General features: G+C 46.1%; 6 protein-coding genes across 6 annotated transcripts; 2 read left to right on the top strand and 4 right to left on the bottom strand.

Moving 5' to 3' along the window:
• Window positions 1-2623: 2623 nt before the first annotated feature.
• Window positions 2624-2929, bottom strand: BKA55DRAFT_580198 (uncharacterized protein). Its single transcript, XM_046193942.1, has one exon. It carries the CDS (start codon window positions 2858-2860, stop codon window positions 2669-2671), a length of 192 nt encoding a protein of 63 aa, XP_046044152.1. The 5' UTR covers window positions 2861-2929; the 3' UTR covers window positions 2624-2668.
• Window positions 2930-8601: 5672 nt separating this feature from the next.
• BKA55DRAFT_679809 (uncharacterized protein) lies at window positions 8602-9362 on the bottom strand. The gene is made up of 4 exons (XM_046198189.1): window positions 9214-9362; window positions 9007-9160; window positions 8878-8947; window positions 8602-8816 (listed from the first exon to the last, which is right to left on the bottom strand). The coding sequence occupies exons 1-4, from the start codon at window positions 9249-9251 to the stop codon at window positions 8803-8805; spliced, it is 276 nt and encodes a 91-aa protein (XP_046044153.1). The 5' UTR covers window positions 9252-9362; the 3' UTR covers window positions 8602-8802.
• Window positions 9363-13472: 4110 nt separating this feature from the next.
• Window positions 13473-16152, bottom strand: BKA55DRAFT_679810 (fungal-specific transcription factor domain-containing protein; the record flags this gene model as incomplete). Its single annotated transcript, XM_046198190.1, has 5 exons — window positions 13473-14018; window positions 14070-14842; window positions 14901-15756; window positions 15818-15927; window positions 16111-16152. 5 exons carry the CDS (start codon window positions 16150-16152, stop codon window positions 13736-13738), a joined length of 2064 nt encoding a protein of 687 aa, XP_046044154.1. The 3' UTR covers window positions 13473-13735.
• Window positions 16153-19041: 2889 nt separating this feature from the next.
• On the top strand, window positions 19042-19497 carry BKA55DRAFT_695330 (uncharacterized protein; the record flags this gene model as incomplete). The annotated part of the gene is made up of 5 exons (XM_046200142.1): window positions 19042-19164; window positions 19218-19244; window positions 19295-19354; window positions 19414-19431; window positions 19486-19497. The coding sequence occupies 5 exons, from the start codon at window positions 19042-19044 to the stop codon at window positions 19495-19497; spliced, it is 240 nt and encodes a 79-aa protein (XP_046044155.1).
• Window positions 19498-21185: 1688 nt separating this feature from the next.
• BKA55DRAFT_652949 (family 69 glycosyltransferase) lies at window positions 21186-22728 on the bottom strand. The gene is made up of 2 exons (XM_046197359.1): window positions 22377-22728; window positions 21186-22302 (listed from the first exon to the last, which is right to left on the bottom strand). Exons 1-2 carry the CDS (start codon window positions 22543-22545, stop codon window positions 21215-21217), a joined length of 1257 nt encoding a protein of 418 aa, XP_046044156.1. The 5' UTR covers window positions 22546-22728; the 3' UTR covers window positions 21186-21214.
• Window positions 22729-24441: 1713 nt separating this feature from the next.
• BKA55DRAFT_598040 (uncharacterized protein) lies at window positions 24442-25686 on the top strand (the record flags this gene model as incomplete). The annotated part of the gene is made up of 3 exons (XM_046196160.1): window positions 24442-24575; window positions 24639-24940; window positions 25004-25686. The coding sequence occupies 3 exons, from the start codon at window positions 24442-24444 to the stop codon at window positions 25684-25686; spliced, it is 1119 nt and encodes a 372-aa protein (XP_046044157.1).
• Window positions 25687-25840: the final 154 nt, after the last annotated feature.

A 25840-nucleotide genomic window follows, 5' to 3' on the forward strand; every position in this document is an offset into this window, starting at 1 on the left:
CACAGGTCCGTACACTTGGTCAGCATCATCTACTGTAATATTCCGGCCTCACAGCTGACCGCCCGTAACCCATCCATCATAACTATCAAGGGCTGCTTCTGTATTTTAATAGACAAGATTTTGCGACTCTTCTTTGGCCTACTATATAACACCTGCTACATGTAGGCAGTTGTTTTGATCCTAAAGGATTGTCTTGAGGCTGACCTTGATTCGATTGATGTGGATATACCATGCAGGAACACCTAATGAATAATTAACCCTCACCTAATGCATAACCAAAATTTTCAATTTTCCATATAAAATCTATTTTTTAATCGCCCCAAAATCAGCCCAAACTCTCGATTTACAAATAAGAGCTTAAAATATTCTGGTGGAATTTTGCTTAAATTTTACTCTCTGCGTGGGTTTTTACCTCCCGCCCGCTGCGAGTACGCTGCTGGTGCTTTGTTTCCATCTCAGATTCTTCACTTTCCTCTCAAGACCAGACACCCACCTCAATCACCGACTGGGCTTCTTCATCCACATCCACCTCCCGTTTCCCATTCCTTGAACTAGGAATGGAATCTGAAGCCACCAGGGGCTCGGATAGAGCCATGAATCGTCGGTTCGGGTTCGGTACCGCCTTTCTTTTCTTTCTTGGCCATAGCTGGGCCATTTGCTCCTCAAGCCCAGCAATCCGCTCATTCTGAACGGCAACCTTCATTTCTAAAGCTTCCAGACCTTTCGCAATGTTGCTGTACTTCCTCCTCGTCGGACGACTTCGGTGTTTGGCCAGATCTCTCACTTGCCGGCTCCTTGTCGGTGGGCCATCTGAGTGCAGCTGAGGAGGGCTCGGCGTCTGAACTGTTCTGCCACCGACTCCTTGTCTTTCTGAATTTCCGGATGTTTCAAAGCCTTCTGACGGCTTATGGGCTAATTTCTAGTAAAACTCCAGCCGGATAAGATAATATCTTTCCTCATCCCTGCCTCCCTGGCTTTTGCGTATGCCCGGATAAAATTGACATTGTCGACCAGCGCAGAATCGGTCAAACTAGTCAACTTTTGCAGTTCTTTCCGGTATGCGCCATTGATAGCATTTAAAATCCCATTGTCCAACGGCTGCAATCCATGAGAGTAATGTGCAGGCCGGTAGCAACAGTACACGTTGTTTAGAAAGCAGGTCGCCATCCACTCGTCCTGCGTGCCCATCAGTAATCAGATAGTGGGAGAATCCGCAGGGAAGCAGCCAAAAGACTCACCTGTGCATGGATTTCATGGCCATCAAGGATGATAAGTCTCGCGTCCGAGGCACCTAGAGGTTCTGTCTGCGGTTGATAAACATCTTTCAGCCACTCAAGGGGTATGTGGTGGTCGGTCCAGCCATTGGGCGATGTGATATAATGCCAGTCCGCTATTGCCTCAAACTCTTCGATGAACCACTGCTTTTGAAGCGTTTTTCCTTTGAAAATCATTGCCGGCTTCAAAGGTCGGCCAGTGGCGGTGACAGCTTCAATAAAGAACTTGCAAGTGCGCGACTGGGTGCCTTTCAACCGCGCCTTCTTCTTCGGGTCGGAGCTCCCGATTACGAGGCTATCCAAGCCTTATAGATTTCCAATTAGCCATGGATCATCGGAAATTGTCGGGAACATGTAGGTAACATACTAAATCCTGCCATTATGCCACCCTCGTCTAAGTTAACTGTGTTCTCAGGCTTGATCCAGCCGTACTCGGTCTCCCGAATATCAAAGTACCAATTGACCGCTTTGGGGGCAAACTCGTTGAACCTGGAGGCACCTTGGCGTTTTCCAAGCTTGGTAGATAGTTTTGGGTGACGCTTGACAAATCTTGTGGTCCACCGCTTGCCCAGGGGGCTGGTTATCATCTTGCTGTTGGAGGATGGCTTCGACGCAAGCGCGGAGTTGGCTGTGGGAGAGAGCATAGAGAAGAGACTCCTGCCATAGCAACCAACGAGCTAGGACACCCTCTTGGTCCCTTGAAATACGTTGGTGTAGCTAGACACGTTCATTCCTACTCGCATGGCCGGAAAATCGGCGAGCAAGAGTCAGCTGAGGTACTCCGCGTTTCTGGACAGCCTCGTTCTGTGAAAGACCTCTATCGGTAACATCAAATATGGCCCCAACTATGTCATCTTCAGTATAGTTTAGACGAACCAAGTTTGGACGAGTTGCAACGGTAAAGTTGGGTGAAAACTCAACATGAGTGGATGAAGTGGGCTAGGACAACAGAGGAGAAATAGATTTTTTTTGAAAGTGTTAGTGAATCCGACCCAAAGGTCGGAGAGAGAAAATTCAAGGCGATATTAAATTTTGATGAAATAGACAATGATTTTCAGGTATTGATCTATGCACATCTCCATTCCTGAACGAAAGCGGTGCAATCGAAATTTTAGATTTTATATGGGAATATGAAAATTTTGGCTATGCATTAACAACCGGTATACAACGAATCACCTCTAGGAAGGGGCCAGCCAGCGAGTCATGGCCAAGTAAACTTCTTAGGATACTTGACTTGCTCTTAGAAAGTTTTGTCTACTATTCTTTCTCTACGGTTATTCTGAAGCGACTCTGTATGATTTCTGCGCATATACGTCTATTAGGGAAATCGTCCTGATTAACAGAGCCACTGTTGATCTTGTGAAGAAATTTATGGTTGGTGTCTTTGCTCGATGTCAATATTTACACCTCTGAAGGAGAGCTATTTTGCTCTCACCTGCATATAGTTCAACAGTCCACCAGTAGAAAAAACGTCCGGTGTCCAGGAGCGCCTTCACACGGCTTCTTCCCTGATCACATCGTATGTAGGTATCTAGCGGAAGGTGAAGCGTTAGTGGATCCCCCTCTCTCTGTAAACTTTCCAACATCGAGCGGGAACGCACCAATGCCTTCTGTAAGACATCCTGAGCAATGCTACCCCTGATGAAATGTTGTGGATCATATCAGTTGCATCCTTCTGTCAAGGGCAAGGATCACGACCATCGTGAATAACTTCACAGTTGACATGAACTCTAAATCGCAGGCAGCATCCTGCTGCCTAGACGATCGGCAGACTGAACATGAATATAAGAGACCGATTCTCGTCGCTCCTTTAGATAAAAAATCAAGTGATCATTTGGTCTTGGCTATCCATCCGTACATGCGATAGTTATGAGCCCGGTTTGCCCGGATCTCTTTACCATGCAGTACCCACCTACCGGCAGCACCCACCTACTGGCAAGCAAAAAAAAAGTTTCCCCATACAAACTGCTATTTTTCAACCCCCTCACAAAGAGTCACCAAAAATAGGAATAACAAGTTGATTGCTGTTTTCCAGTTAGGAATTGAATGTATTTTAATATTCTCTTTGCCTCTTAACTGCGCGCCCTTGTTGGAAATTCCGGGAATCCCCCTTCCTTTCAGGGTTTAGACTGTTAGACTGAAAGTCCTAGATTTAGAGTTCAAAGTCCTAGATGAAATCATCTAGAGATATAAACCCGAGAAGAACTCTCATCTCAATAATTAACAATCAAGTTTCATAAATATATTTTCACCCAGCACTACTGCGCAATATAAAAAACAGGTTATGAGCCCGGGTTAGCAAACACCGGGTTTCTCTTCTGAATCAAAGAACCGAACTTTAACTTCAACTCAAGATGACGTCACGACGAGCCCCACCTTCCACCATGCGAACTCGCAACACCATCAGAGTATCGCCTGCATCCGAATCGTCGCGACCTGGTGCTTCGGGTCAAGACCACACACCATCCTCAATGTATGACAGCACCACGGTCGTCTCCGAAAAGAACACTCTTTTCCTTCCGCAAGAGCTCAAGCTAGGCGGACCCTCCAATTGGGAACAATATTCCCCAGCTCAGAAGGCAATTCTTCGAATCAATGGTCTTGAAGATGCTGTCTTTAGCGACTACCCTCCCGAGGAACAGCAGACTATGGATCAAAAGATCAGGGCGGCAAAAGCTGCCGTCTCCATCCGAGGTAACTGCACTGGAGAAGCACTCAGTCAACTAGTCGGGATTGAGAATCCCCAAGAGATGTACAACCTTCTCCAGGCCTATTGTATTGGCACGGGCCCAGTTCTCCTGCAGACAACACTTTACCAGTTCATCCGGATCAAAACAAGCTCTTACGAGACAATTCCACAATTCAATGTCGACTTTGAACGACTCGTCAAACTCCTCCTCGAGCAGAAAGAGCCAATCTCAGATACCCTCAAAAAGGTTGTTTATCTGACTGCCTGCGAGAACGAGTACCCCGACTGGACTGCCAGACAGCGGGCTCTCCTACGCTCTGAGCATCCGCCAACACTACGATCAATGCAGCAAGATCTCATTGATGAAAACAGGTCATCAGATGATGATGATAGTCATGGTACTGCCTCTACGTACTGGGCTCACAGTAAAAAGACTGGAAGGAAGGGCCCGACCGCAAGAAAGCAAGAGGCAAGTGGCCGGAGGAGAGGCTCTTCAAAGAACCGACGAGCCACGAACAAATCCAGCCAGGAAACCAATCATCGGATCGGCAAGCACAAGGACCATACCTGCACGAATTGCAAGAAGAGAGGTCATCACGAAAATGATTGTTGGTTCGCTCATAAGGATAAGCGACCCGACTGGGCAGTCCGTCTCGCCAAGGAACTCATGGAGCATGACCTTCAACGCGACAACACCAAGAATCTCCATATCAAGGAATCAAATCACATGACAGTCGAGCGATCTTTTCTGATTCTTGAAGACAGCGTCTCAGACGAGCTACCTATGGACAATACAGAGGCGTGTAAGGTCTCCCTTGATAACATTTCTTCACCCACGGCATGGCTGTTCGACACAGGTTCGTCAGTCCACATCTGCAACGACCAAAGTCTGTTCACAGAGCTGCAGCCTGCAACTCGAACGGTCCTCGTTACGGGCGGTGGGAAGGTGTACCCATCCGGCCGAGGGACAGTCAAAATTTGCTTCATAAATAAATGGGGCGATCAGGTCCCAGTCAACCTCAAAGACACGCTGTTCATCCCTGAGTTTCCGGTAAACGTCATGTCAGGGCTCAGGCTGTACAAGAACGGCGGCTGGATTGACGGTAACGACATATACGACCCAACAGGAGACGTCTTTGGTCTCCTCCGCATAGGAAGGGACGGTCTATACGTCAACACTGAGGTCGGAAAGACTGCCGTTTCAAACCAGGCCGTCTCCGAACTCCAGCCAGAACCATGCAATCACCACATTGTTTCATCAAAGCAATGCCTGGATGTCGATCTTTGGCACCGAAGACTCGGCCACGTCAACATATATCAGGTATCGCAGACTGCCAAAATAACCAGAGGAATGTTCTGCGACAGCCACCACAATCATGAACCTTTCAATTACTGTCTCGCCTGCGACATCGCGAAGGCCCTACGATGGACTCCACGAAATAAACGGAAGCGAGCCTTGAGGGCCGGGTTCATCCATGTTGACACCTTCAAAGTCAATCCACCGGGCATTAGAGGCGAACGATGGGGAATGATTGCCACAGATGACAGGCATCGAATGAGATGGGCCTACACATTCACGAGGAAGGGGATGGCTTCGGAACTTCTAGGCCAGCTCATCTCCAAGATACAAACTCAGTATGGCATCCAAGTGTACGCAATCCAGATGGATGGCGGCTCTGAGCTCTATGGTGCGTCTCTCAAGAACCTCGAGTACACCCACGGCGTCAAGATCATCAAGACGACACCATATACTCCTGAATTTAACGGAGTTGCTGAGCGCTCTAACCGCATCATCTTTGACAAAGTCAGAGCAACCATGGAATCGGAAAGAATCCCGATAGAGCTCTGGCCATTGGTCCTGGAAGACATGGTGCGCAAGACAAACGTGACAGCCACCAGGGCAATTGATGGCCTCACTCCCATGGAAAGCTTTCTCAATGAAGCCTTGCCCGGACAAGACAACAAGCCGGATCTATCCGGAGAACGAATCTGCGGCTCACAAGTCACGATACACATACCGCAAGAACGAAGATTGAGATCACACAAGTTTGGTCCAAGAGGAGAGGCTGGAATCTACCTATGCATGGAAGGTTCACAGATTTACACCTGCTGGGTGCCCTCTCGCAGAAAGGGACATCAGATCGTCCGCTCTGCAAATGTGCAATTCTACGAAAAGGTTGGGGAGACAGAATTCCTGACCGAAACTGAGCATGATGTTGAGCCGGAAATCCGCAAGAACGGAGCTCCCATCTCAAGCCGGCCACAGTCCGTCACGGAGCAGACAAAGACTCCAAGCCCACAAAGGTCTGAAGTGAACAATCTTCAGCATGCTGAGGTGCATAATCCCCAGCATGGACAGACGACAACATCCATGACATCAGCTAAGCTGCCCGATCTCCGAAAAGAGGTGATCACTGAGCCCAAAACAATGACTGAAGCGCTTCAAGGTCCGCAAAGGGAGCATTGGCTCAGAGCAATACACAGTGAGCTGCGCAGTCTCCTCACGAAAGGAACTTGGCGCATGCTGGACCGCAACCAAGCTCACAATAGGCCACTTACAGTCAAGTGGGTATTCAAGGTCAAGAAAAACGAGGACGGCAACCTCGACAAGTTCAAGGCGCGGCTGGTGGTCAGAGGCTTTGAACAACAGTTCGGCTTTGACTACAACCAGACCTTTGCCTCTGTTGCCAAATCGGCGACTTGGAGAATCCTCCTCACTGTTGCTGCCTGTCTTGACTGGGAAATTGAGCAGATGGACGTGTCGACGGCATTCCTGGAAGGGGACCTCGACGAAGAAGTCTTCATCGAAATGCCGGAAGGACTTGTCGAGTATTTCGACCAACACCCAGAAGACCGTCCGCCAGGATTCTCAACCGAGAAGATCTGCAAACTGATCAAATCGCTCTATGGACTCAAACAGGCGCCTCGGCAATGGCAAAAGAAGCTGAAGGAGACCTTGGAATCCCTTGACTTCAGACAAGCAACGTCTGACACGGCCGTATATCACAATCCCACAACGGGAGTGATCATCATCACATATGTGGATGACTTCCTCATCATGGGCAGCAACAAGGAAGCAATCCAAGGGTACAAAGCCCGCCTGGGAGAGATCTTCACAATGACTGATCTCGGTCCCGTCAGCCATTTTCTTGGAGTAAGAATAACCCGAGACAGGAACTCAAGGCTGATCTACCTTTCCCAGGATGCATATTTTACCAGAATACTAAAGAAATTCGGCTTGGAAGATTGCCGACCGGTCAAGACCCCCATGGAGCGAAATTCACTCTCGACACTGCAACCAAGAGACAATGGCGACTCGGCTTCTCCAGAGGAACGAGAAGACTATAGCTCGAAAACCGGCTCGCTGATGTATGGAATGACCCAAACCAGACCCGATTTAGCTTTTCTACTCTCGGTACTCTCAAGATACATGTCGAATCCATCACCAGCACATTCACGATTGATCAAAAGAGGTCTTCGCTATCTACAGCAGACAAGAGACCACGGCCTGCTGCTTGGGGGCATCAAGAAAGATCCTGAATCCGCTTGGAGCATCACAGCTTGGGCCGACTCGGATTGGAAAGGCGACACAGTTACGGGAAGATCGACGTTTGGATGGCTCGTTCAACTTGAAGGATCTACAGTCTCATGGAGGACCAAACGGCACGAAACAGTAGCACTATCGACCACCGAGGCTGAATACACAGCACTCTCCCAATGTGCCAGAGAATTGGCCTGGACTAGGAACCTCTTCTCTGAACTGCTCCTGCCACTACATATGCCTATTCCACTGAACGGCGACAACCAGGGTTCCCTAAAGCTATGCAGAAACCCTGAGCTTCACCAACGGACAAAGCACATTCCGTTAACCGAGCACCATATCCGAGAAGAAGTTGAAGCCGGGAACATTGATGTGCAATACGTCAGCACACATGAGCAGGTAGCAGACGGACTCACTAAACCGTTGAACACCGTCAGCCATGGCCACTTTCTAGAAGCAATTCGAGTTAGTGCATGTCCGATCGAGGAAGCAGGTCGTATTATTTGGAGTACTGAAGTCCACGATGACTCTGTGCCCTGAAGACAAGGTGGATGGGGGCGTGTTGGAAATTCCGGGAATCCCCCTTCCTTTCAGGGTTTAGACTGTTAGACTGAAAGTCCTAGATTTAGAGTTCAAAGTCCTAGATGAAATCATCTAGAGATATAAACCCGAGAAGAACTCTCATCTCAATAATTAACAATCAAGTTTCATAAATATATTTTCACCCAGCACTACTGCGCAATATAAAAAACAGTGGCTAGTGACACTATTTCTCTATCAAACTAAGCAGTTCAAGGAGTAGGCAAACAGATCACGACGAACACTAGTATATAAGTACATTTATTAGCACTTTCCTAGAGTAGAACCACTCAGCTATCACTAATACTAAGTTACCCGAGACATCCTCTTGGCATTACTTGACGTGACAATCTTTGCTCAGGGTACCTTACGCGACTAATCCCCTGCCAACATATACCATTCACAGATCAGGTTTATTAACTTGGGGAACCTAACCGTCACAAGACTGAATTGGTCAAGCGGAGCGGAGGGGATGGGATGCTAGAGCCATAACAGCCAGGACAAGACGAAATAAGGTGCACGTAAATATTGATAGCTACTGATGGTCAGGTGATCACATCACTAACTAATATGCCGCATCAGAGGCCATTGGTCGCTGGCAACGGTCTATGAATAAAGCAACAAACCGCCCCATGACAGTTCCCTAAACTACGCATGATCCCAGAAAACTTCCTCCCGGGACCTCGTAGGCTCCCAGGACACGTTCGTAGCATGTATCTTTACGTGTTGAAGTCTAAAATGCAATTAGCAACATTCGTTGTGCTTACGGCGTGCCGACACATGGATTTACATACTAATAACCTCGAAGCCTTTCCCGTATTCAGCAGGGCATGGATCCTCTCCCCACCAACCAGCACCAAGACACTAGATGCATTAATAGACAGGCACATAATGAATTACGTAGTTGAGCGCCATCGACTTACGTAATAGCCGGAACGGCTCTTGTATTCCGCTGGAGCGTCTGTACGAGGCCCCCAGGTGCCCCCCTTCTTCTTACAGAGGGACTGGCCTAGATCCTGTGATGCACCCTTACAATAGCTCAGCCATTTTGAACCGGTCTGCGCAGTAGCAGTAGCGCTACAATAGTGCTTTAAATAATGCTAACAGACGTGTAGAAGGGATTAACATACCTCAAAAATGCCAAAATAGCTATGCTAGTAATCTTCATAATGGAGAGTATTGTAGAACGTTGCGATTGTATAGACTTATCAATAAGTAGCTGAAAACTGACGGTTTCAGGTTGTCTGGTTATCAAAAAGATGACGAGGAACGTTTAAAGATGATTGCTTTTATAAGATACTGGAAATAAAGTTTCAAACCTTGCTTTAGATGGTATTGATTAATAGCGCTGGTGCTAAGTGTGAATACGTATCACTCTCGGGTTTCGATTTAGAGTTTACTCACCGTACTTTAAGGTTTATATAGAGTATATTACTAAGTCCTTATTTTAAATGCCTCAACCTACTTTGTCTTCGGCTAATCTATTTTGCTAGTATGTAAAGTAAGAACACGGGAACCTTAATACAGTGAGGTGCAACAAGTTTAAATCCGAGATGAAGTATCTGCCCTGCCGCTCAAGGTCTGTCAGAAGCATGACTAGCTATATCGGGTAGATATCTAGCCCAGGTAGGCAGCTAGCTAACTTGGTTAGGCACGAATATGAGCGAAGCGATTACTACTGATCGGCTTAGCAAGGAGGCGGGTACTTGCACCTGGATTCAAACTTTTTGCATCCCGCTGTAGCACGGGAACCTTAATAACACGAGAAATATAGTTTTCTCATATGTCAGTTGGGTAAGCAGGGACAGGGTTGAGATGGTGGTGAATGTCTTCGTGAAATTTCAGTCGCAGGTCAAACCAGAGTTAAAATTCCACGGCAAATCCGCCACTACAAAAGATCATATGTAAGTTGGATCAAATGATAGTTCAAGATGTAATTCAATCGTTTCCATAAGTTTTGGGTGATCTGCAATGGATCAATAATGCTAAAGCTACCATAGACTGAGTACCAAACTTACCGTAAAGATGTAAAGGATCAATACGGTCCAAAGGGTCCCAGCATTGGACATCCCATCAGGCTCACCTTGCGAGATGTATTAAACATTCTGAAACCCCAACTGAGCCTCTTCACTTAACCAGGGTCCAGATGCTTGGGCTGATAAATGCGGGCGACAAGTCGAGGCTGGGGCGGGTGATTGGCGTAAGTTGTTTTCGAAGCAGCTGCTATTGGGCCTCGGCGTTCCCATTAAAGTGGATGCCAATCTCGAAGATCATTTACATACTGTACTTCTGGGGCGACTTTGACTTTTCGCCATACCACGTGATTGACCGGTAATCATGAAGTCGATCGGCGACAAGTGGGATGAACAGGTCTGTCTGATTACAAACATGTAGTGGGAATGTCAACACCGTACTCGAGACCATGTATACCAAGAATTATGATACCTATGGCTAGTGTAGGTTCTACTCGATGATTCCAAGAGTTGTCATGAAGCCTCTAGCAACGGGCTGCTGTTTGTGTTGGACCTTGGTCGTATAGCCTAGTTTGACGTTGTCACCCGTCCGCGGGGGCCCGGTGGCGCTGGTTGGTGCGCTACTAAAGACCATCAACTGAAGCCGCGCCTGTGCAGCTGAAGACTAGACAACTGGTTTGAAACGAGCGGCTCTCAAGCATGTGAAGAAACTAGCTTAAAAATGTTTGAAACCATCAAAATACCCCTGGCAGGATTGACCCATCGCAGGCTTGATAGGGTATCTCTCGGCCTCGGCAAGCGAAGCGGGTCCAGAAGCATTTGTGTTTTTGTTTTCTTGCGGACGTGCCCACCACGAAATCACATGCCTCATATATTATACTTTGGCAAGTAGTAATATACTTGGATTGTCCCATGGCCATAACTACCCCTGAAGGGAACTATTGCGGTCTAGATTGATCTGCGGGCGCAGGATTAATTTCGGTCGGGTGTTCCCTGGCAAGTGTTATGTTTCGGGTGTCAATGGTTAGGTAACCTCATACTCAGTATCAACACATGTATAGATCATCATGTATAAAAGACTCAACAAAGGTGCTATCAAGTATCTACAGAATCCTCCAACCGGACATTGAACTATTATTCTGCCTTATGTTGAGTCCTGTCTACATAATGCTTTGGTAATAGATATATATATTCTTAAAAAACAGGTGGCAGAAGAGTCATGTCCCTCCTTTAATCAATACTACTCAGCCGCAGTTCTTCATAAAAGTCGCACCATTAGCTTTTGGATTTCCTTGCTGTTAAACCTTACCATTCTCCACCACTTAAAGAATCACACCACTTAAAGCATAGCACAAAAAATCACCGCTCCATACAAATCCTACCATTTTATTTGCACCGCATTTTGGCATAATGAAGCCATCCGCGAAAAGAAAAACCGTGGTGTATTATTTTTTTACGTGGTGTCTTATCTTGGGCCATTTTTCTTCTGATTTTGTGTGTATCATAGGGGTTTCAAGATATTGAAAAATTTGCATTTCTCGCTTCCTCATCCTTCGACTCTCGTAAAGTTAAGAAGACTCTCCACGTAGTTTACGCGCGTAAAATATCTCCAAAATGGGTCGCTATGTTTATACCGAAAAAAACGTTATTGATGCTATATTCGATATTACTGAAGGTTCTCTATCACAACACCAGGCCTCCGATAAGTACGGTGTGCCTCAACCCGTCCTCTCCAAAAGACTTTCTGGCCAGAAGAGCAGGAAAGAGTCTACCCACCCTCACCAACGTGTTTCTACGAGTCAGGAGGATCGCCTCGTTCGTTGGCTTCTGCGGCAGGAATCCTTGGGCTACGCTCTCACACATAGCCAACTTCGAAGCTGCGTCGAAGCCCTCCTCCGTCAACAGGGAGATAACAAGCCACTGGGTAAAAACTGGACTACCAGGTTCATCAAGCGTCATTCAAAACTATCTACCAAGCTTGGAAAGCGCCAGGAAGCCGCCATGTTTGACGGGTTTACTCCGAAGGCTGTCAATTGGTACTTCGATATCCGGGAGAACGAGTATGGCTGGATCAAGCCCGAGAATACGGTTAACGTGGACGAGGGCGGCATAATGGCGGGTTTCGGTAAGTCCTCTATAGGTTCCCTATGGGTTTTTGTACGCCATAACTAATTAGTTGTCCATAAGGCTTGGACAACCTCATAATTGGGAGTTCCGACCCGAAGAAGAAGGCGTTATTAAAAGGCGTTCAGTCACGCACCTGGACTTCGTTTATTGAGGCTATCACCGCAACTGGCCGCGCTTTGAAACCGGGAATTATCTTTAAAGGAAAAGAGCTGCAGAAGCAGTGGTTCCTTAACGAATTCGAATTAATAGCGGACTGGCACTACATCACATCCCCGAACGGCTGGACCGACAACCATATAGCTCTCGAGTGGTTGAAGGACGTTTATCTACCTCAAACGGAGCCTCGTGATGCACCGGATGCGAGACTTATTATCCTTGACGGTCATGGTAGCCATGCACAGGTGAGTATTTTGGTGTTTTCGCTGCGGAGTCGCCTGCTATAGGGTCGTTAACGAGCAGTTAGGACGAGTGGATGGCGACGTGCTTTCTGAATAACGTCTACTGCTGCTACCTACCCGCACATTGTTCCCATGGTTTGCAACCGTTAGATAATGGAATTTTCAATGTCATCAAAGGTGCGTATCGGAAAGAACTCCAAAAACTGGCTAATTTGACCGATTCTGCGCCGGTTGACAAAGCCAGCTTTGTTCGGGCATACGTGAAAGCCAGGGAGGCGGCCATGAGGAAGGAGATTATCTTATCCGGCTGGAGGTTTACTGGAAATTGGCCTATCAACCGTCACAAAGCTCTAACACATCCGGAAATTCAACCGGACAAAGAAAAACTGCTGGAACAGTTCCAGACACCGAGCCCTCCTCAACTGCACTCAGATGATACGCCAAAAACGAGCCGGCAAGTGAAGGAAATGGCCAAACACCGAAGCCGTCCGACCAGGCGGAAGTACAGTAAGATCGCTAAGGGGTTAGAAGCTTTAGAGATGAAGGTGGCCGTTCAGAATGCACGGATTGCTGGCCTCGAAGAGCAGATGGCCCAGGTGCGGCGCGGGAGGAAAAGGAAAGCGGTACCGAACCCGAACCCACGATTCATGACTCTAGCGGAGGCTCTAGCGACTGGGGAAACTCTTCATGACACAAAGGAAGCAGAAATAGAGGTAGATGTGGATGAGAAGGTCGAGTCGGTGATTGAGGTGGGTGTCGGATCAGAGGACGAACGTGAGGACTTTACGGTCGTAACAAAGCACTACCAGCGCACACGCAGCGGTCGGGAGGTCAAAAAGCCTCGCAGAGAGTAAAACTCAAGTAATTCTCTATAGAAAATACGAACGGCTTCATTTTTAATGGACAAGGTGGTTGGTTTCTGCGTGCATCAAATATTGGATTTTGTATGGGGCGATGCTTTTTTGTGCTATGCTTTAAGTGGGGTGATTCTTTAAGTGGTGGCGGATGGTATACATCGAGCATCTCACCTCCCCGCGGCCCCTTTCTAAGCCATTAAACAGCCGTCTCGATAATCCACAACGGGATCCCTTCCCCGCACGCCCCGAGCCTGTCAAGTAAAAAAAGTCGGGAACAAACATTACACGACTACGTTCCTAGTGAATGCTCATCATCTGCATGTCAAGTCTTTCATCCTGCTCCCTGGTCGCTTTGCAGATCGCACTCCTTCCGAGTCGAACCAGCTCAACAACAAAGTCATTAACGAGCTCTATGTATGAGACCTCGTGGGGCGTCAGACGACGAACAGGAAGGTTGTTGACAAGATCAGCGGCTGTTTTGAGAAGCTCAAGATCTTGTTCTGCTCGCTCGTGGAGGGGATGCATGAGGATGTTGAAGAACAAGGTGATCATGGCAGCCGTGGGGTAAAATACAATAATCCTAAGCCAAAGAGTTAGTTGATGAATCAAGCGACTTTTAAAATTCGCTCACCAGAAGGCCTCCCCAGCAAGTCCGCACATAACTGCTCGCAAATAAACGAGTGTCGAACGACTAGCCTCCAAGGCCAGAGCGATGCTCGACTCAACACCCGCCACCCATTCTCCTTTATCAGGGGAGTTCTCCGACTCTGGCTCCATGCACCTTCCACTGGCACGATGGATTGTAGTCATGATGTGGTGATACTCCAGATGTAGAGTAATTTGGCGCATCCCTACCATAGTCACCTGAGACTCATCCGATATTGAAAGTGCAGGCCGGAAGTCAGGAGGGATTGATTGCCTCCAATCTTCTAGCTCTTCATCGAGTTCTCTAATATCGCGGAGTAGCTGAGCATGTGTTTTTTTGGCTGCCTGGGTCGAGTAGAGCAGACGGCTGGTTCTATCTTTGATGTGGCTCAAGCGAGGGTCTCCCGGGAGGTGAGGTGTGAGGTCCTCATCACCAATAGGTGTGTGAAGGAGTCCATGGTCTAGTTTAGGGAGATAGGAATAGCAATCTAAATAGTTGTGCGGGAGGGTAAAATCGCAATAGTCGTCGGACATAAAAGGAGGCTGACCGGTCCGTAGAGCAATATCCTTATCGAAGATATAGCACAGCCAGAAAAGCATTCGCAGTTGACGACGTTCGCGTTCGGGACGGGTTATCGGTGATTTATACGGTTTGAGACAGATATGTGTATGGCCACCAAGTGTAAAGACCATTCGACAAGCGATAGCATGAAACATGGCAGCGGATCGAAGTCGTCCGGAGAATATCTCATGCATGTTCTAGGGAAAATGTTAGTTTTTCTAGGTTGTTATAGTTCAGATAAAAATCTAGACTCACCAGCATAAACGTGGCTTGAAGGTTGGCGATGCTAGCCCCTTCCAGAACGTTTGTAAGTAGATATCGTGCCTTTGTTGCGCATAAATCGGTATCTACGTATGGCATCTCGGCTAAAGGCCCTTGAAACAGTTTGATTATGGAAGCAAAAGCAAGAACGCATACTTTGGCGCTGACCTGCTCGAGTGAGGGTGATTCACCACCATGTGGCTGATATGCCAAGTCTATTGTATCCTTGAACAGAATTCGGTCGACTAGGGGGAAGACCAAGCTGAATGAAGAGTGAAAAAAGACATCAAATATCTTCTCAGCGATGCTCCTGTCAGGAAGCTCGTGTAGGTCGGCCGGGTTGTTGTAATCGTGATATGCAGGGGACGGAGCAGGATTCGAGAAGTGACGAGAGCCTGGCTCGAACATAACCTCTGCTTCAGTCTTTGAGCTGATCCATTTCATCCCCTCTTCTGTTAGCAGCGGCATTCCATCGTGCTGGCTGAGATGGCCAAAGTGACAGCCACCATAGTGAATCTGCCCGTACGAGACCGCACTGGTAAAGCCACCAGCGGGGGATGGGATTTGGGGTATAGGTGGTGATTCGTGGGATAATAATGGTGAGTTAAAACTGGCAGTTGACTCTCTGAAGAAAGAAGCTGAAGGCCTGTTGGACTCTTGTGGAGGTTCCTTTGTAGGTTCTCTGAGAGAAACGTCTGAGCTTCTACGAGGTCCTGTGGCTACTGAACTTAGAGTCAATGGCTTGCCTGTACTACTTTCAGCTTCGTTTTGACGGGATAGTGTCTGGGAGAGCGCATCTTCAATACGCCTCAATCGTTCTGCGAGACTATGTTCCGATGTTTGCTTAGATCTGCAGCCAGGTGGTTAATGCAAGCAAATCCTTGACTTAGTACGCCATAGACGGAACTGACTTGGGCTTGGGTGGCCGTTTACGGCCCCTCACTCGGTTAAATGTACAATCTAGGCCATGATGCTCACACCAGTTGCATGGTGTCTTCGGACTTGTTGAATCGCATTGGATCTAGAGTAAAGAAGGGTAGGTATGTTAGTAAACAAGATGATATAGTGTTACACCCTTTCAGCAGCAGACTGTGACTGTATTTGAAGATAAAGGCCGCCAAGAGATGAGGTCGATCGATAAGGAGCATGTGTGGGTTCCGGGATAATGGATAAGGGAGGAAGAGATGGGGCAGGGTATGCGTACCTTTCTCCTGTGACAGTCATCGCAGGCCCGTTTCTGGACCATGGCTGCTGAATCAGAGATGAGATGCAAGTATGACGAGAGGGTGAAAGAAGAAGATTGCCTGGCTCGGCCGGAGCTGGATCGTTTGTTAAAACAAAAAGGGTTAGGACCTAGGAGCCTGTTGGGTCTTACATTTCAACATCGTTTTCGTTTAGGCTGAGTTCCACCACGCAAACACAAACAACGGCCGGAGGATTCAAAAAAGGGCAGACGGAGGAAATGACAATCAACAGCAAGCACTTGGACCAGATGCAGCTAAAGTGTCTTAATCTGGGCAATTCCGTGGCTGAACCTTATTTTGGAAATGAATCGACGTCAGAGCTAATCGTGATTGGAGAATGTCAAGCCTTAGGCAGGGATACCACGTGAAGATCAAGGCCCAGACGTCGAATGAGCAAGGGGCTCTTCTGTCGAATTATTACCTCAGCGGAGGTTTGTGGATTCCCTCAACTTCCGGCCCACTTTTCTCACCGGCAGATGGGATTCCTTCAATTTATACTCATTCAAGCCAACGTCGCGGGCGCATCCTTAATTGTTGCCGTTGATCCGACATCAAAGTAAAAATCGGGAATACGGAGCTAAAATCACCAACTTTGGATACGGATTATTCATTTATTGATCCGTCTTGCGTCACATTTTATCTTTGCGCCAGCGCTTTTCGCTCTTTTCACGAGGCCGTCTTGCCCGTCTTGCCCGTCTTATAGCGAGTGCGAGCCCCACGCTGTTGATATTGCAGGTCTTCACCTCGTAGTCGGTCTTTCGCCCTTCGTTAATTCTCCGCAGATTTTTTGCGAGGAATCTACAGCACTTTTCCGGCTTGTCCGCTCGCAATTATAAGCATAATCGATATTTTTGCCGTGATATTGGAGCGTGACTCACATAAGACATGTGAAATTTGGTGTTGACGCTGCTGAAGGCTTGTGAACTATGCTAATTACGTATAAGGCTTAGCTATATCACTGTCATTTCCATTGATTATGCTGAGCCGCCACCAAAATATGGATTGAATAAATGAATGAATTTATTCCGCCCGGGAGGATACGCCTCATTGTTAGATACGCACAAATACGATGGGGTGAGTGTATCAAAGTGTGGACCAGAATGTGGTGATGTTATTAATTGTTCTTTGATCGGTCTGTCAGGGAGGGGTTGGTTTAATTCCCCCTCCTTTTCTGGTTACAAGAATAATACTATGATAAAGGAAAGTGGAGCCCATTCCTGTTGGATTAGTGATAGCGCCTCGATAAAAGAACATGTATTTTGTGGGTCCCCGGATATATCAATACCGGGTAGCGGGGAAAACACCTAAAAGGACAGAACAGAGACAGAAGCTCCTGGGGACGAGATTGATCCTCAAGGGTGAAAATTAACCCTATTTTAATTGGATATTAACCCTACTCGCGTATCTAACAATTCCCAGCCGCCAATCTAACACTCATAGTGTTAAATATTGAGGTGAATTATGTTCTTGTGTGTATTTTCTCTCTCTGTCCCTCGCTTGCTACTTGAGGTTTAAAGCAAGCTCTATATATCTTTTCTGTGCTATGTGGAATCAACTAGAAGCTGCTTGCTAAGCCTGTGGCAATAGGTGGCAACTGTCATCTTTGATGACAATAGCCTTTTCAAGCTACTTCCATGAGCTTCCTTTTGACACTATTTAGCACATAGGACCCACAACGTTGTCCATGTCACGCTTCGTGGTTCTCTGATGTGTCTCATTGGATGTGTATGTTCTTGGTTGAGTTGCTTCCCCGCTCTAAGTCCCATATACATCTTTATACTGGGGTCCGACTGGAGTATCACTGGCATAACGATCGCACGCCCCATTATGTAAAATACACAACGTGACAATAATATCTGACACTAGTCCACACCTTGATACATTCACCCCATCGTATTTGTGCGTATCTAACATGAAGTACCTCGAGTTCACGATATTTTGATTGGCCCCACCCCTTAAGAAGTGACTTCGCTAAAGGGCTATGCCGGTCAAAGGGATAATAAAACCCCCATTTTACTTCTAATTACTCGCTCGTGACTTTAATCAAACTTTAACTTTGCAGAGAATTGAGCTTCCTAGTATCCTTTAATACAGCGTCAGCGAGAAATTTAAATCTTAAATTGCTCTGAAGTGAAGGGGGAAGGTGTTAGATTTTACCAACTACACCACACGCCACCAAAATGGGAACCCCCACTTAGAGCAATGCATGAGTGGTTTTATATCTGACAGAAGGACACGTCACATAGCCAAAACTTTCCCTGCAACTAATCGTGTCGGCGATCCACTAGACACTTAGCTATGGCGAATCAGGCTTGTCTATAACCGCCGCTGAATAAGCATTCTGGATCAAGAGAGAAGTCAAAGTCCAGAAAATAGCAGTCGATTGCACATTACAATAATTATTTGAGATGTATAAATGTAAAACAAAGATATACAATTTATAATAAGGATTATAGTAGCTGTATTACTCGAGGATCGTTTATCCCTTACGTTTTCTCCATATATTAGACTTATATATATACAGCCCCAAAAACATCACTCTTATCATTTGCCTTAGTATAGGGATATTATAGGGGATATGTCAGCTAGTCCGGAGTCGCCGGTTCAACTGCGTGTGGAATATAAAGTTTTATTACATTATGTTAAAAGGCCTATCGGCAGTAGGAAACTCTGGAGTGATACCCTAGGCGCATAATGGGAGCTAGTTGGAATATGAACGAGCGTAATAACTCCTCCCAATACTACTTTTCAGAGTCTGGTGAGTCTAACAGGGGGAGAGAAATTATAAAAGCGCTCTATAGTTCCAGCGTGCAGGCATAATTAGAACCTACCTTGCCAATTTATAACAACATTTTGCACCCTACTAGTCCCAAAGCCATATCATCGTGAACATGAAGGGTCTGACGCTTATCTTCTTTGCTCTTTCGGTCAACGCAACCTGCCACAGACAGAATGCTTGTCGCCTTGACGGAGGAGTTGTTCCTCCAGGGCAAAATTGCCGTCCGAACACAGACGTAAGTTTAAAATGACAGCATAATGTACTACAGAAGACTAACCATAGAAACAGTATTGCAATCTAGGAGCATGCGATGCCGTCAGTCTCATACGTCCTCTTTTGGTTTTGGATTATTAACGACTTAATAGGGTCAAGCCTGTGAAATCACTCAGGAATGTGATGGCTGGATTCAGGCCAATTGGTATAATGTGAGCTTGATTGAATCGAAACTTGAGTGTGTTATGAGACTTCACTAATCTATTTACAGAACTGCTACGTCAAATGTGTAAGTACCTATGAGAATGTGTCCTCTGACGCGTGATGCTAACAGTAATTCCAGTGTACAAGGTAGTGATGTCCGTCTAGAGCGAGGAAGTGAGAGAGCGAGATACCGAAACGAAATTCTCCAACCCTTATCCATTCGATTGTAAATGCAGCCTATCAATACGGATCGAGGCGAGACAGTGGTGGGGAGACCCGCGTCCAACATATTAACCTGGGAGAGGAAGGCCAGCGACAAGGGAGGGAACTATTAGACGTAGCTTAATATACTGGATGAATTTGAAGCTTAACGTCAACTCAACTCAACCATGATCGACTTTACATGTAACACGCCGGTTCAAGCGTATGTCCTGCCGTTTCAATGGTCCGGTTTTGCTGACTGGTTGATATAAGGTAACGAGGTTGACGTCCTCCGCACGTGGCAGGGTGCTTGAGAAAAAGATGTGCGTCCCCGTTTCGGTCCCTTCCGGCAATGGGCCGGGCGTCTATTTTTAGCATCCTTTGTGCTGTTTGTTACCCACAACATATATCTCTTGTATACCGGCCGGGGTCTACCCTCGGGCACCTTCAACAGATTTAAAGTTGATTGATGGTGCGGTTATTGGTCTCGGGCGAGGGATGCACAGGGAGAATTGAACTGTATGATAAGCGGGTGGCCCGGACAAGCGAGTGGCTCATGCGAATTTCCACCTAAAAACCGGATTTTTAAAATACTTTAAGAATTTCGATTTAGCTTTAAAATAACTAAAAACTAAAGATAAGGTCAGTAACTATAATTTAAATTTATATCCTTAATATAGAAATTATACCTAATTCTTATAAGGAGGTATTTAAGAAAGCCTATTTACACTGTAAAATATACTGTATATTAAGGTTTACTGTCAGAAATAAAATAATTAAAATTCTAAAAAAATTACTTTTATATATAAAAAAGTATACTAATTATGATAATATTTTATTTTAGATTTTAACTACTTTTTCTAAGAGTTCTAAGGGCTATAGGGTAGGTTATTTCTAGTGGCACATTATCCTATCGAGTGCTAATTGGCGCCAGGTACAACTACTGTCACGGGCTGGGCTCGGTATACAGGTGAACGGGGAACGCTTCAGGCGGAATATGATCTATTGCTACGGATAGGCACTGCAGGCAGGTCAGGCTCTATTGACAAGACGTAGCTCGAGGAGCTACGTTCAGGAACTATCTGGTCGGTAAACAAAGTCTCTGCGATAACGTATCGCCACGTGATCCGGATCTACCTTGTTAGTGGTCTAGGGTAGGCCAGTCTGGTCTCGAGCTGTGACATTTAATTAGTTAAATAAGTAGATATTAAATTATATAAAAAAGCCTTTATTTGATATATTGAATTCTAGTTAATATAGCCAGAAGTCTGAATTCAGGGGTAGATCTTATATATATATATTATCTTATATAATATTGTTACATAACCTAAAATATAACTTTCTTTAATTTAACTTATTAGTTATAAAGTATTAAAGTTTTATATTTTAACTTTTATTAGAGAAAGATGTTTAATTTTCTATATTTTGCTTAAATAAATATATTAGTTAAAAGCTTGGAATTTTCTTAATATCTAAATGTATATTATACCTTAATAAGGCTATTAGTTATTAAGTTATAAATAAATATATATCTTATATATATAGAGACCTTTCTATAAAGTTAGGTCTTAATAATAACTTAACTTAATTAGTATAGTAAAGCTCTTAAGAGCTTTCTTAAGATAGGAATTTTATATAAGCGACCTTTTTAAACCCGAATACAAATGTTATGGCAATGATTCATTCCATGGCACCCAATACTGGTCATTCCATTCTGCGATGCACTTAACCTTGGCCGGAGGATCTGGCTTCCACTTAATACAGTCTCCATCTAGATCCTGTTCTGAGACAATGTCCGACGTGAAGCCCATTTTTTCTTTGAGTTTTCTCCCCCTTTCAAGTTTGTACTCAAGGTTGACGGATGGCACAACTGCAATCTTCCCATATCCGCGGTACCACATATCTTTGCAGAATAACTGTGGCTCACCCTGCGGGCATTCATCTTTTTTTGCGGCCCTAAAGCGCAGACTTTCAATGATAGGCTGAGCACCAAACACTGCGGCGCCGTTCCAACAAGAGAATACTTGAAATGGCCGTTTCGCGTCAAATCGGGCTCGGGTTTCTTTCGCATTCCAAAACAGCTCTGACGTGTTTCCCCAGTCACCATTGGGGACGTCCAAGAATGAGTCGCCGTTCATGGCCCGGGAGATCCAAACATCATAGAACCTTGGATTCTCGAGGTTCCAGTCCATTGCGCAGGTCATGTCAGCCCTAAGGGATTTTCTTTGGTAGACAAGCTCAAGGATGTCATCTGGGCATGCTGTCACGTCGTTCGAGAAGATGATAGTGGTATCTTTGGTGACTTGATCGCGATGCTCGAACAAAGGTTGCAGCGCCAGGTTGCGCAACGCTGCGAGACTTGAAATGCGCTCAGTCTTGGTGGGGTCGATGGGTGATGACTGGAAAACATAGGTTATCCCAAGAGTTTCAAGTTGAGATCCGAGGGCCGACAGAACGTCGCCAGTGCCGTCAGGAGAGTTGCCCTCAACGATGGATAGCATGCAATGTCGAGGGCCAAGAAATTGAATCGCTTCTACGACACTACCAATCAGACGAGGCAGGAGGATCAGATTTTCTCGTAGATCAAGCGCCAGATAATATCTGATAGTAGGGTTTGATGGCCCTGATGACTTGACAAGAGAGTTGTATCGGGTTGCATTTATACGTGGACACTGGAAACTCGGAAGTCCCGCTGACTGGCGGTAAAAGATGGCCTTGAGGTAGGCCGAAATGTTCGCTGCCGGAAGGATATCACCTGTTTGATAAGAAAGTTATATATTGTCTTCCAATGTCAAATTTCTTGTCATTAGGAGAAGGGAAAGAACATACCATCTGACATAGCGATTCGTGAATTCTCCCTGTGCAACTCGTCATGTAAGCGCTGACCTAGCTGTACGGTATAGTATGTAGCGAAATGGTGCTTCTGTGAATATAAGGTCCATGCAATTATAGCGAGAGCGAAGAGTGGTATCGCCAGCAGCTGTGGTTTCCCAGGCATGGTTGGACTACCGAGGCAGGATCGAATTCAGAGAATGGCTATTCCACAGGGAGCAAGGCTTAAGTTTGTAAGTTAACCTTATCAGATATCTCAACGAGATAGATCAAGGCAACCCCTCAAAATTAACACCTTATTTCTTTTACACCCCAAGACAGCATGAGAAGGCAATAGATAACCTTTTTCATCATTCAAATACTCTTGGCCCTCACCCTTGTGCACAAGGACAAAGAAATATAATTACGCGCGGCCTCAATCAATCCCCCATACGTAAGAGCGTCGTCAGGCTACTCACTACTAGTGCCTGGCGGCGTTAAGACTATTACGAGACAGCCACTCAGAAAGACGAGCGTGTCAGACTTAAGGGATAATTCCAAGCCACAAAGTTTGTCATTGCCGGTTGGTAAATAATTTTATAGTTAGGGTCAGGGTTGCTCATCATCGATGACTAGCTTTCCGACTTCTTTATTAACAGTTTATACGGTAGCTTTGGCCCCACAGCGTGACGCCTCCAATCTGCATTCGCTCAGAAGTCAGATCTCACATGAAGAGCTATTTCTGATATAACTCGATTGATTCGGGTGACGAAGCAGCCCGGCTTCCCTACAGCCCCAGAGAAGTAGACATAATACAATAAAGGGCAAAATCCAGTGAATGGAAGCTACTCGCCTACATCGACTTGGGAGCGCCTATAGTACCTCAAAGAGTGGACATTACACGGTCTGCTACGAGCTACCCATAGTAAGTAACAAGAAATGGGAACCCAATGGGGAACCTGCGGCATCATGACAGTTGATGGCAGCAGTGTCACTAATCTAACTCCAGTCTTCGTCTCCCAACAAGTAATGCGCAATGCTCAACGGCGAGGTGTTGCGTTACCCCGTGATACCCAGGCAAACTTAGGGTTAGATGCGCAAGTTTCGGAGCTTTCGTTATTGCGGTATTATCCGCCAGAGGAGCCATACCGGAACCACGTACTAACTACATCCCTTTTATCCGTCCCTCTTTCGGTGAAAGTGGAAATTTGCGGTCTTTCATTGGTTCACATCCCTGTAAATCCTCTTTCACCGAAACGTGACAGGGTTATCGAGCTACCAGCTGACATTTTAATTGCAAGTGGATGATACAGCCTCCCATTGACTGGTTTCTTTCTTCGTCGCAACCTTCATAGGCAAAACGATACTACCTCCTGAGCGTTTATATGTAAATCGATATCTTGGCCGCGCGTGTTTCGCGATCGTGTGGCAGAACTATGGAAAGGGGTAATAGGGATGTAGCCTGATTTATTGTGGAATTTTAACTGTAATGTTGCATGGGGACTGAAATTTCACGAAGATATTTAGGACTATCCTAACCCTGTCGCTACGTACATAAACTGATTGCTACATATTATTGTTTTCTGGCTTATCATGAGCCCCTTTCTCCTACGTAACTTAAACCCCAGATCGGCGCTAGCTAACCCCTAGTGTGGAGTTAGGGTTACTTTAAGCCAATCAGCGACTCGGTCCAACTCCAAACGATTGTACTTCAAAACCCTAGCCGCGTCACCTAATTTGTTAGACGATTTGAGTCAAATCGTCTGCGAATAATACCTAGGGTTAGCAAATGGGAGTCGATGCATTTATAACTCTAGCCCCACTCGGAAACGATGATATAGTGGCGTACGGAGTATACATCACGACGATGCCTCTCGCCTCAACTGGTTCAGAACTAACTTTTGCCGTTTTTCTGTAGTTATCATTAAAGTTTAAATAAAATGGAATTCCCGCCACCCGCTCGTAAAAAGGGTCTCTGCTGTACCAGCCATATACTTTCCGATATCGCTCATATTTCTCAAAACCCACCGTTCATTGAAACTATCGCGTTTTTGGAGAGATCTTGAGCGTCAACTATTAACATATGGATGCATTATTGCTGCACCGGGCCAACAGGCGAAAGGGCGTCCTCCTTGCCATGGCCATTCTGCTGATTTTCGGCCTGGCAACACACACATGGGGGTTTTATTTCTCATCAACACGCGACTCATCTTTCCAGTAAGCCAGTACCTCTCATAAGACTCATTCCATTCTACCTGTTCTAACAAGCGCCTTCACCAGCATGTCCCCCCCAAGCCCGCCGCCAGCGAAGCTCGCGGAAAATATGCCACAGCTGATGCATCATCTATGGAAGCCTTTCCTCCACGACATCAATGGTACACACTTCTTGACGAAAGAAGGATACTACTACGAGAACCCAAAAGACACTCATCGCTGGTCGCAACCTTTGCGCAAGAAGTTGCTCATTTTGGATGTTGATACTCGGCTAGACACAGGCCTTGGCGGTATAATGAATGAGACGTCCTTAAACTCCAAGGAAATGACGGGAAGGACTGCTGGAATGATGAATCACTATCTATATGGTATCTAGTGCCTGTATTGCGCCTGCGGAAAAGTATTCAGCTGACTTTTCTCGTCTTAATAAGCTATGATTCACGGATATGACTACCGATTCATCCGAGCTCCTAGCTATCCCAACCGTCACGGGACCTGGGCCAAGGTCCCAATGATCCGACAAGCGCTCAAAACTCACGAAATTGTGGTTTTCCTTGATGCCGATGCCATCTTTATGTATCCTCAGTTGCCCTTTGAGTGGCTAATGAGGTTATGGAACGTAACCGACAACACTCTCGTCGCTATGGCTAACGACCCGAATTCACCAAGAAACCGCGACGCCAACGGCCAAGTGATGCAAAATACGGGCTTCATCATCGCTCGGCAAAGCAACCGGACACAAGAGCTTTTCTATAATTGGGAGCAGTGTCCTACCGATACAAAATATAAAGGATGTAAGCGCTGGGGGAAAGATTGGGCACACGAGCAAGCAGCTTTCTCTAATTATGTCCGGTATGATTACAATTCAACAGAGGAGGTGCGCGTGATACCATGCATGGATGGGAATGGCGCTCCCTATATTGGTGATAAGACATGCGGTGGAGTCTTTATCCGCCATCACTGGTTTCACAAGGACTATCCTATCAAGGACATGCATCAACTTATCCTGGATGCGTTCGTGAGTCGTCTACACGCGGGGTTTCATCATAATCAACAGGGCAACTTTGTGGACGCGAGTCGTTATACCTACCCCCTTCATCATTTAAATATATAAGTATTTCGGAACATATAACGTGTTTGATAAGCGAGCGCCGCACTTTTATTTCCACCTTAAATCTGTGTTTGAAAAATCTCTTTAAAAATCCAAATCAAGCCTAAAATAGCTATAACTTTACTAACGTATATATAAGTCTTGAAATAAGCTATCC

This window comes from Fusarium redolens, assembly GCF_020744475.1.
Source record: "Fusarium redolens strain MPI-CAGE-AT-0023 chromosome Unknown BKA55scaffold_18, whole genome shotgun sequence".
Taxonomy (NCBI): domain Eukaryota; kingdom Fungi; phylum Ascomycota; class Sordariomycetes; order Hypocreales; family Nectriaceae; genus Fusarium; species Fusarium redolens.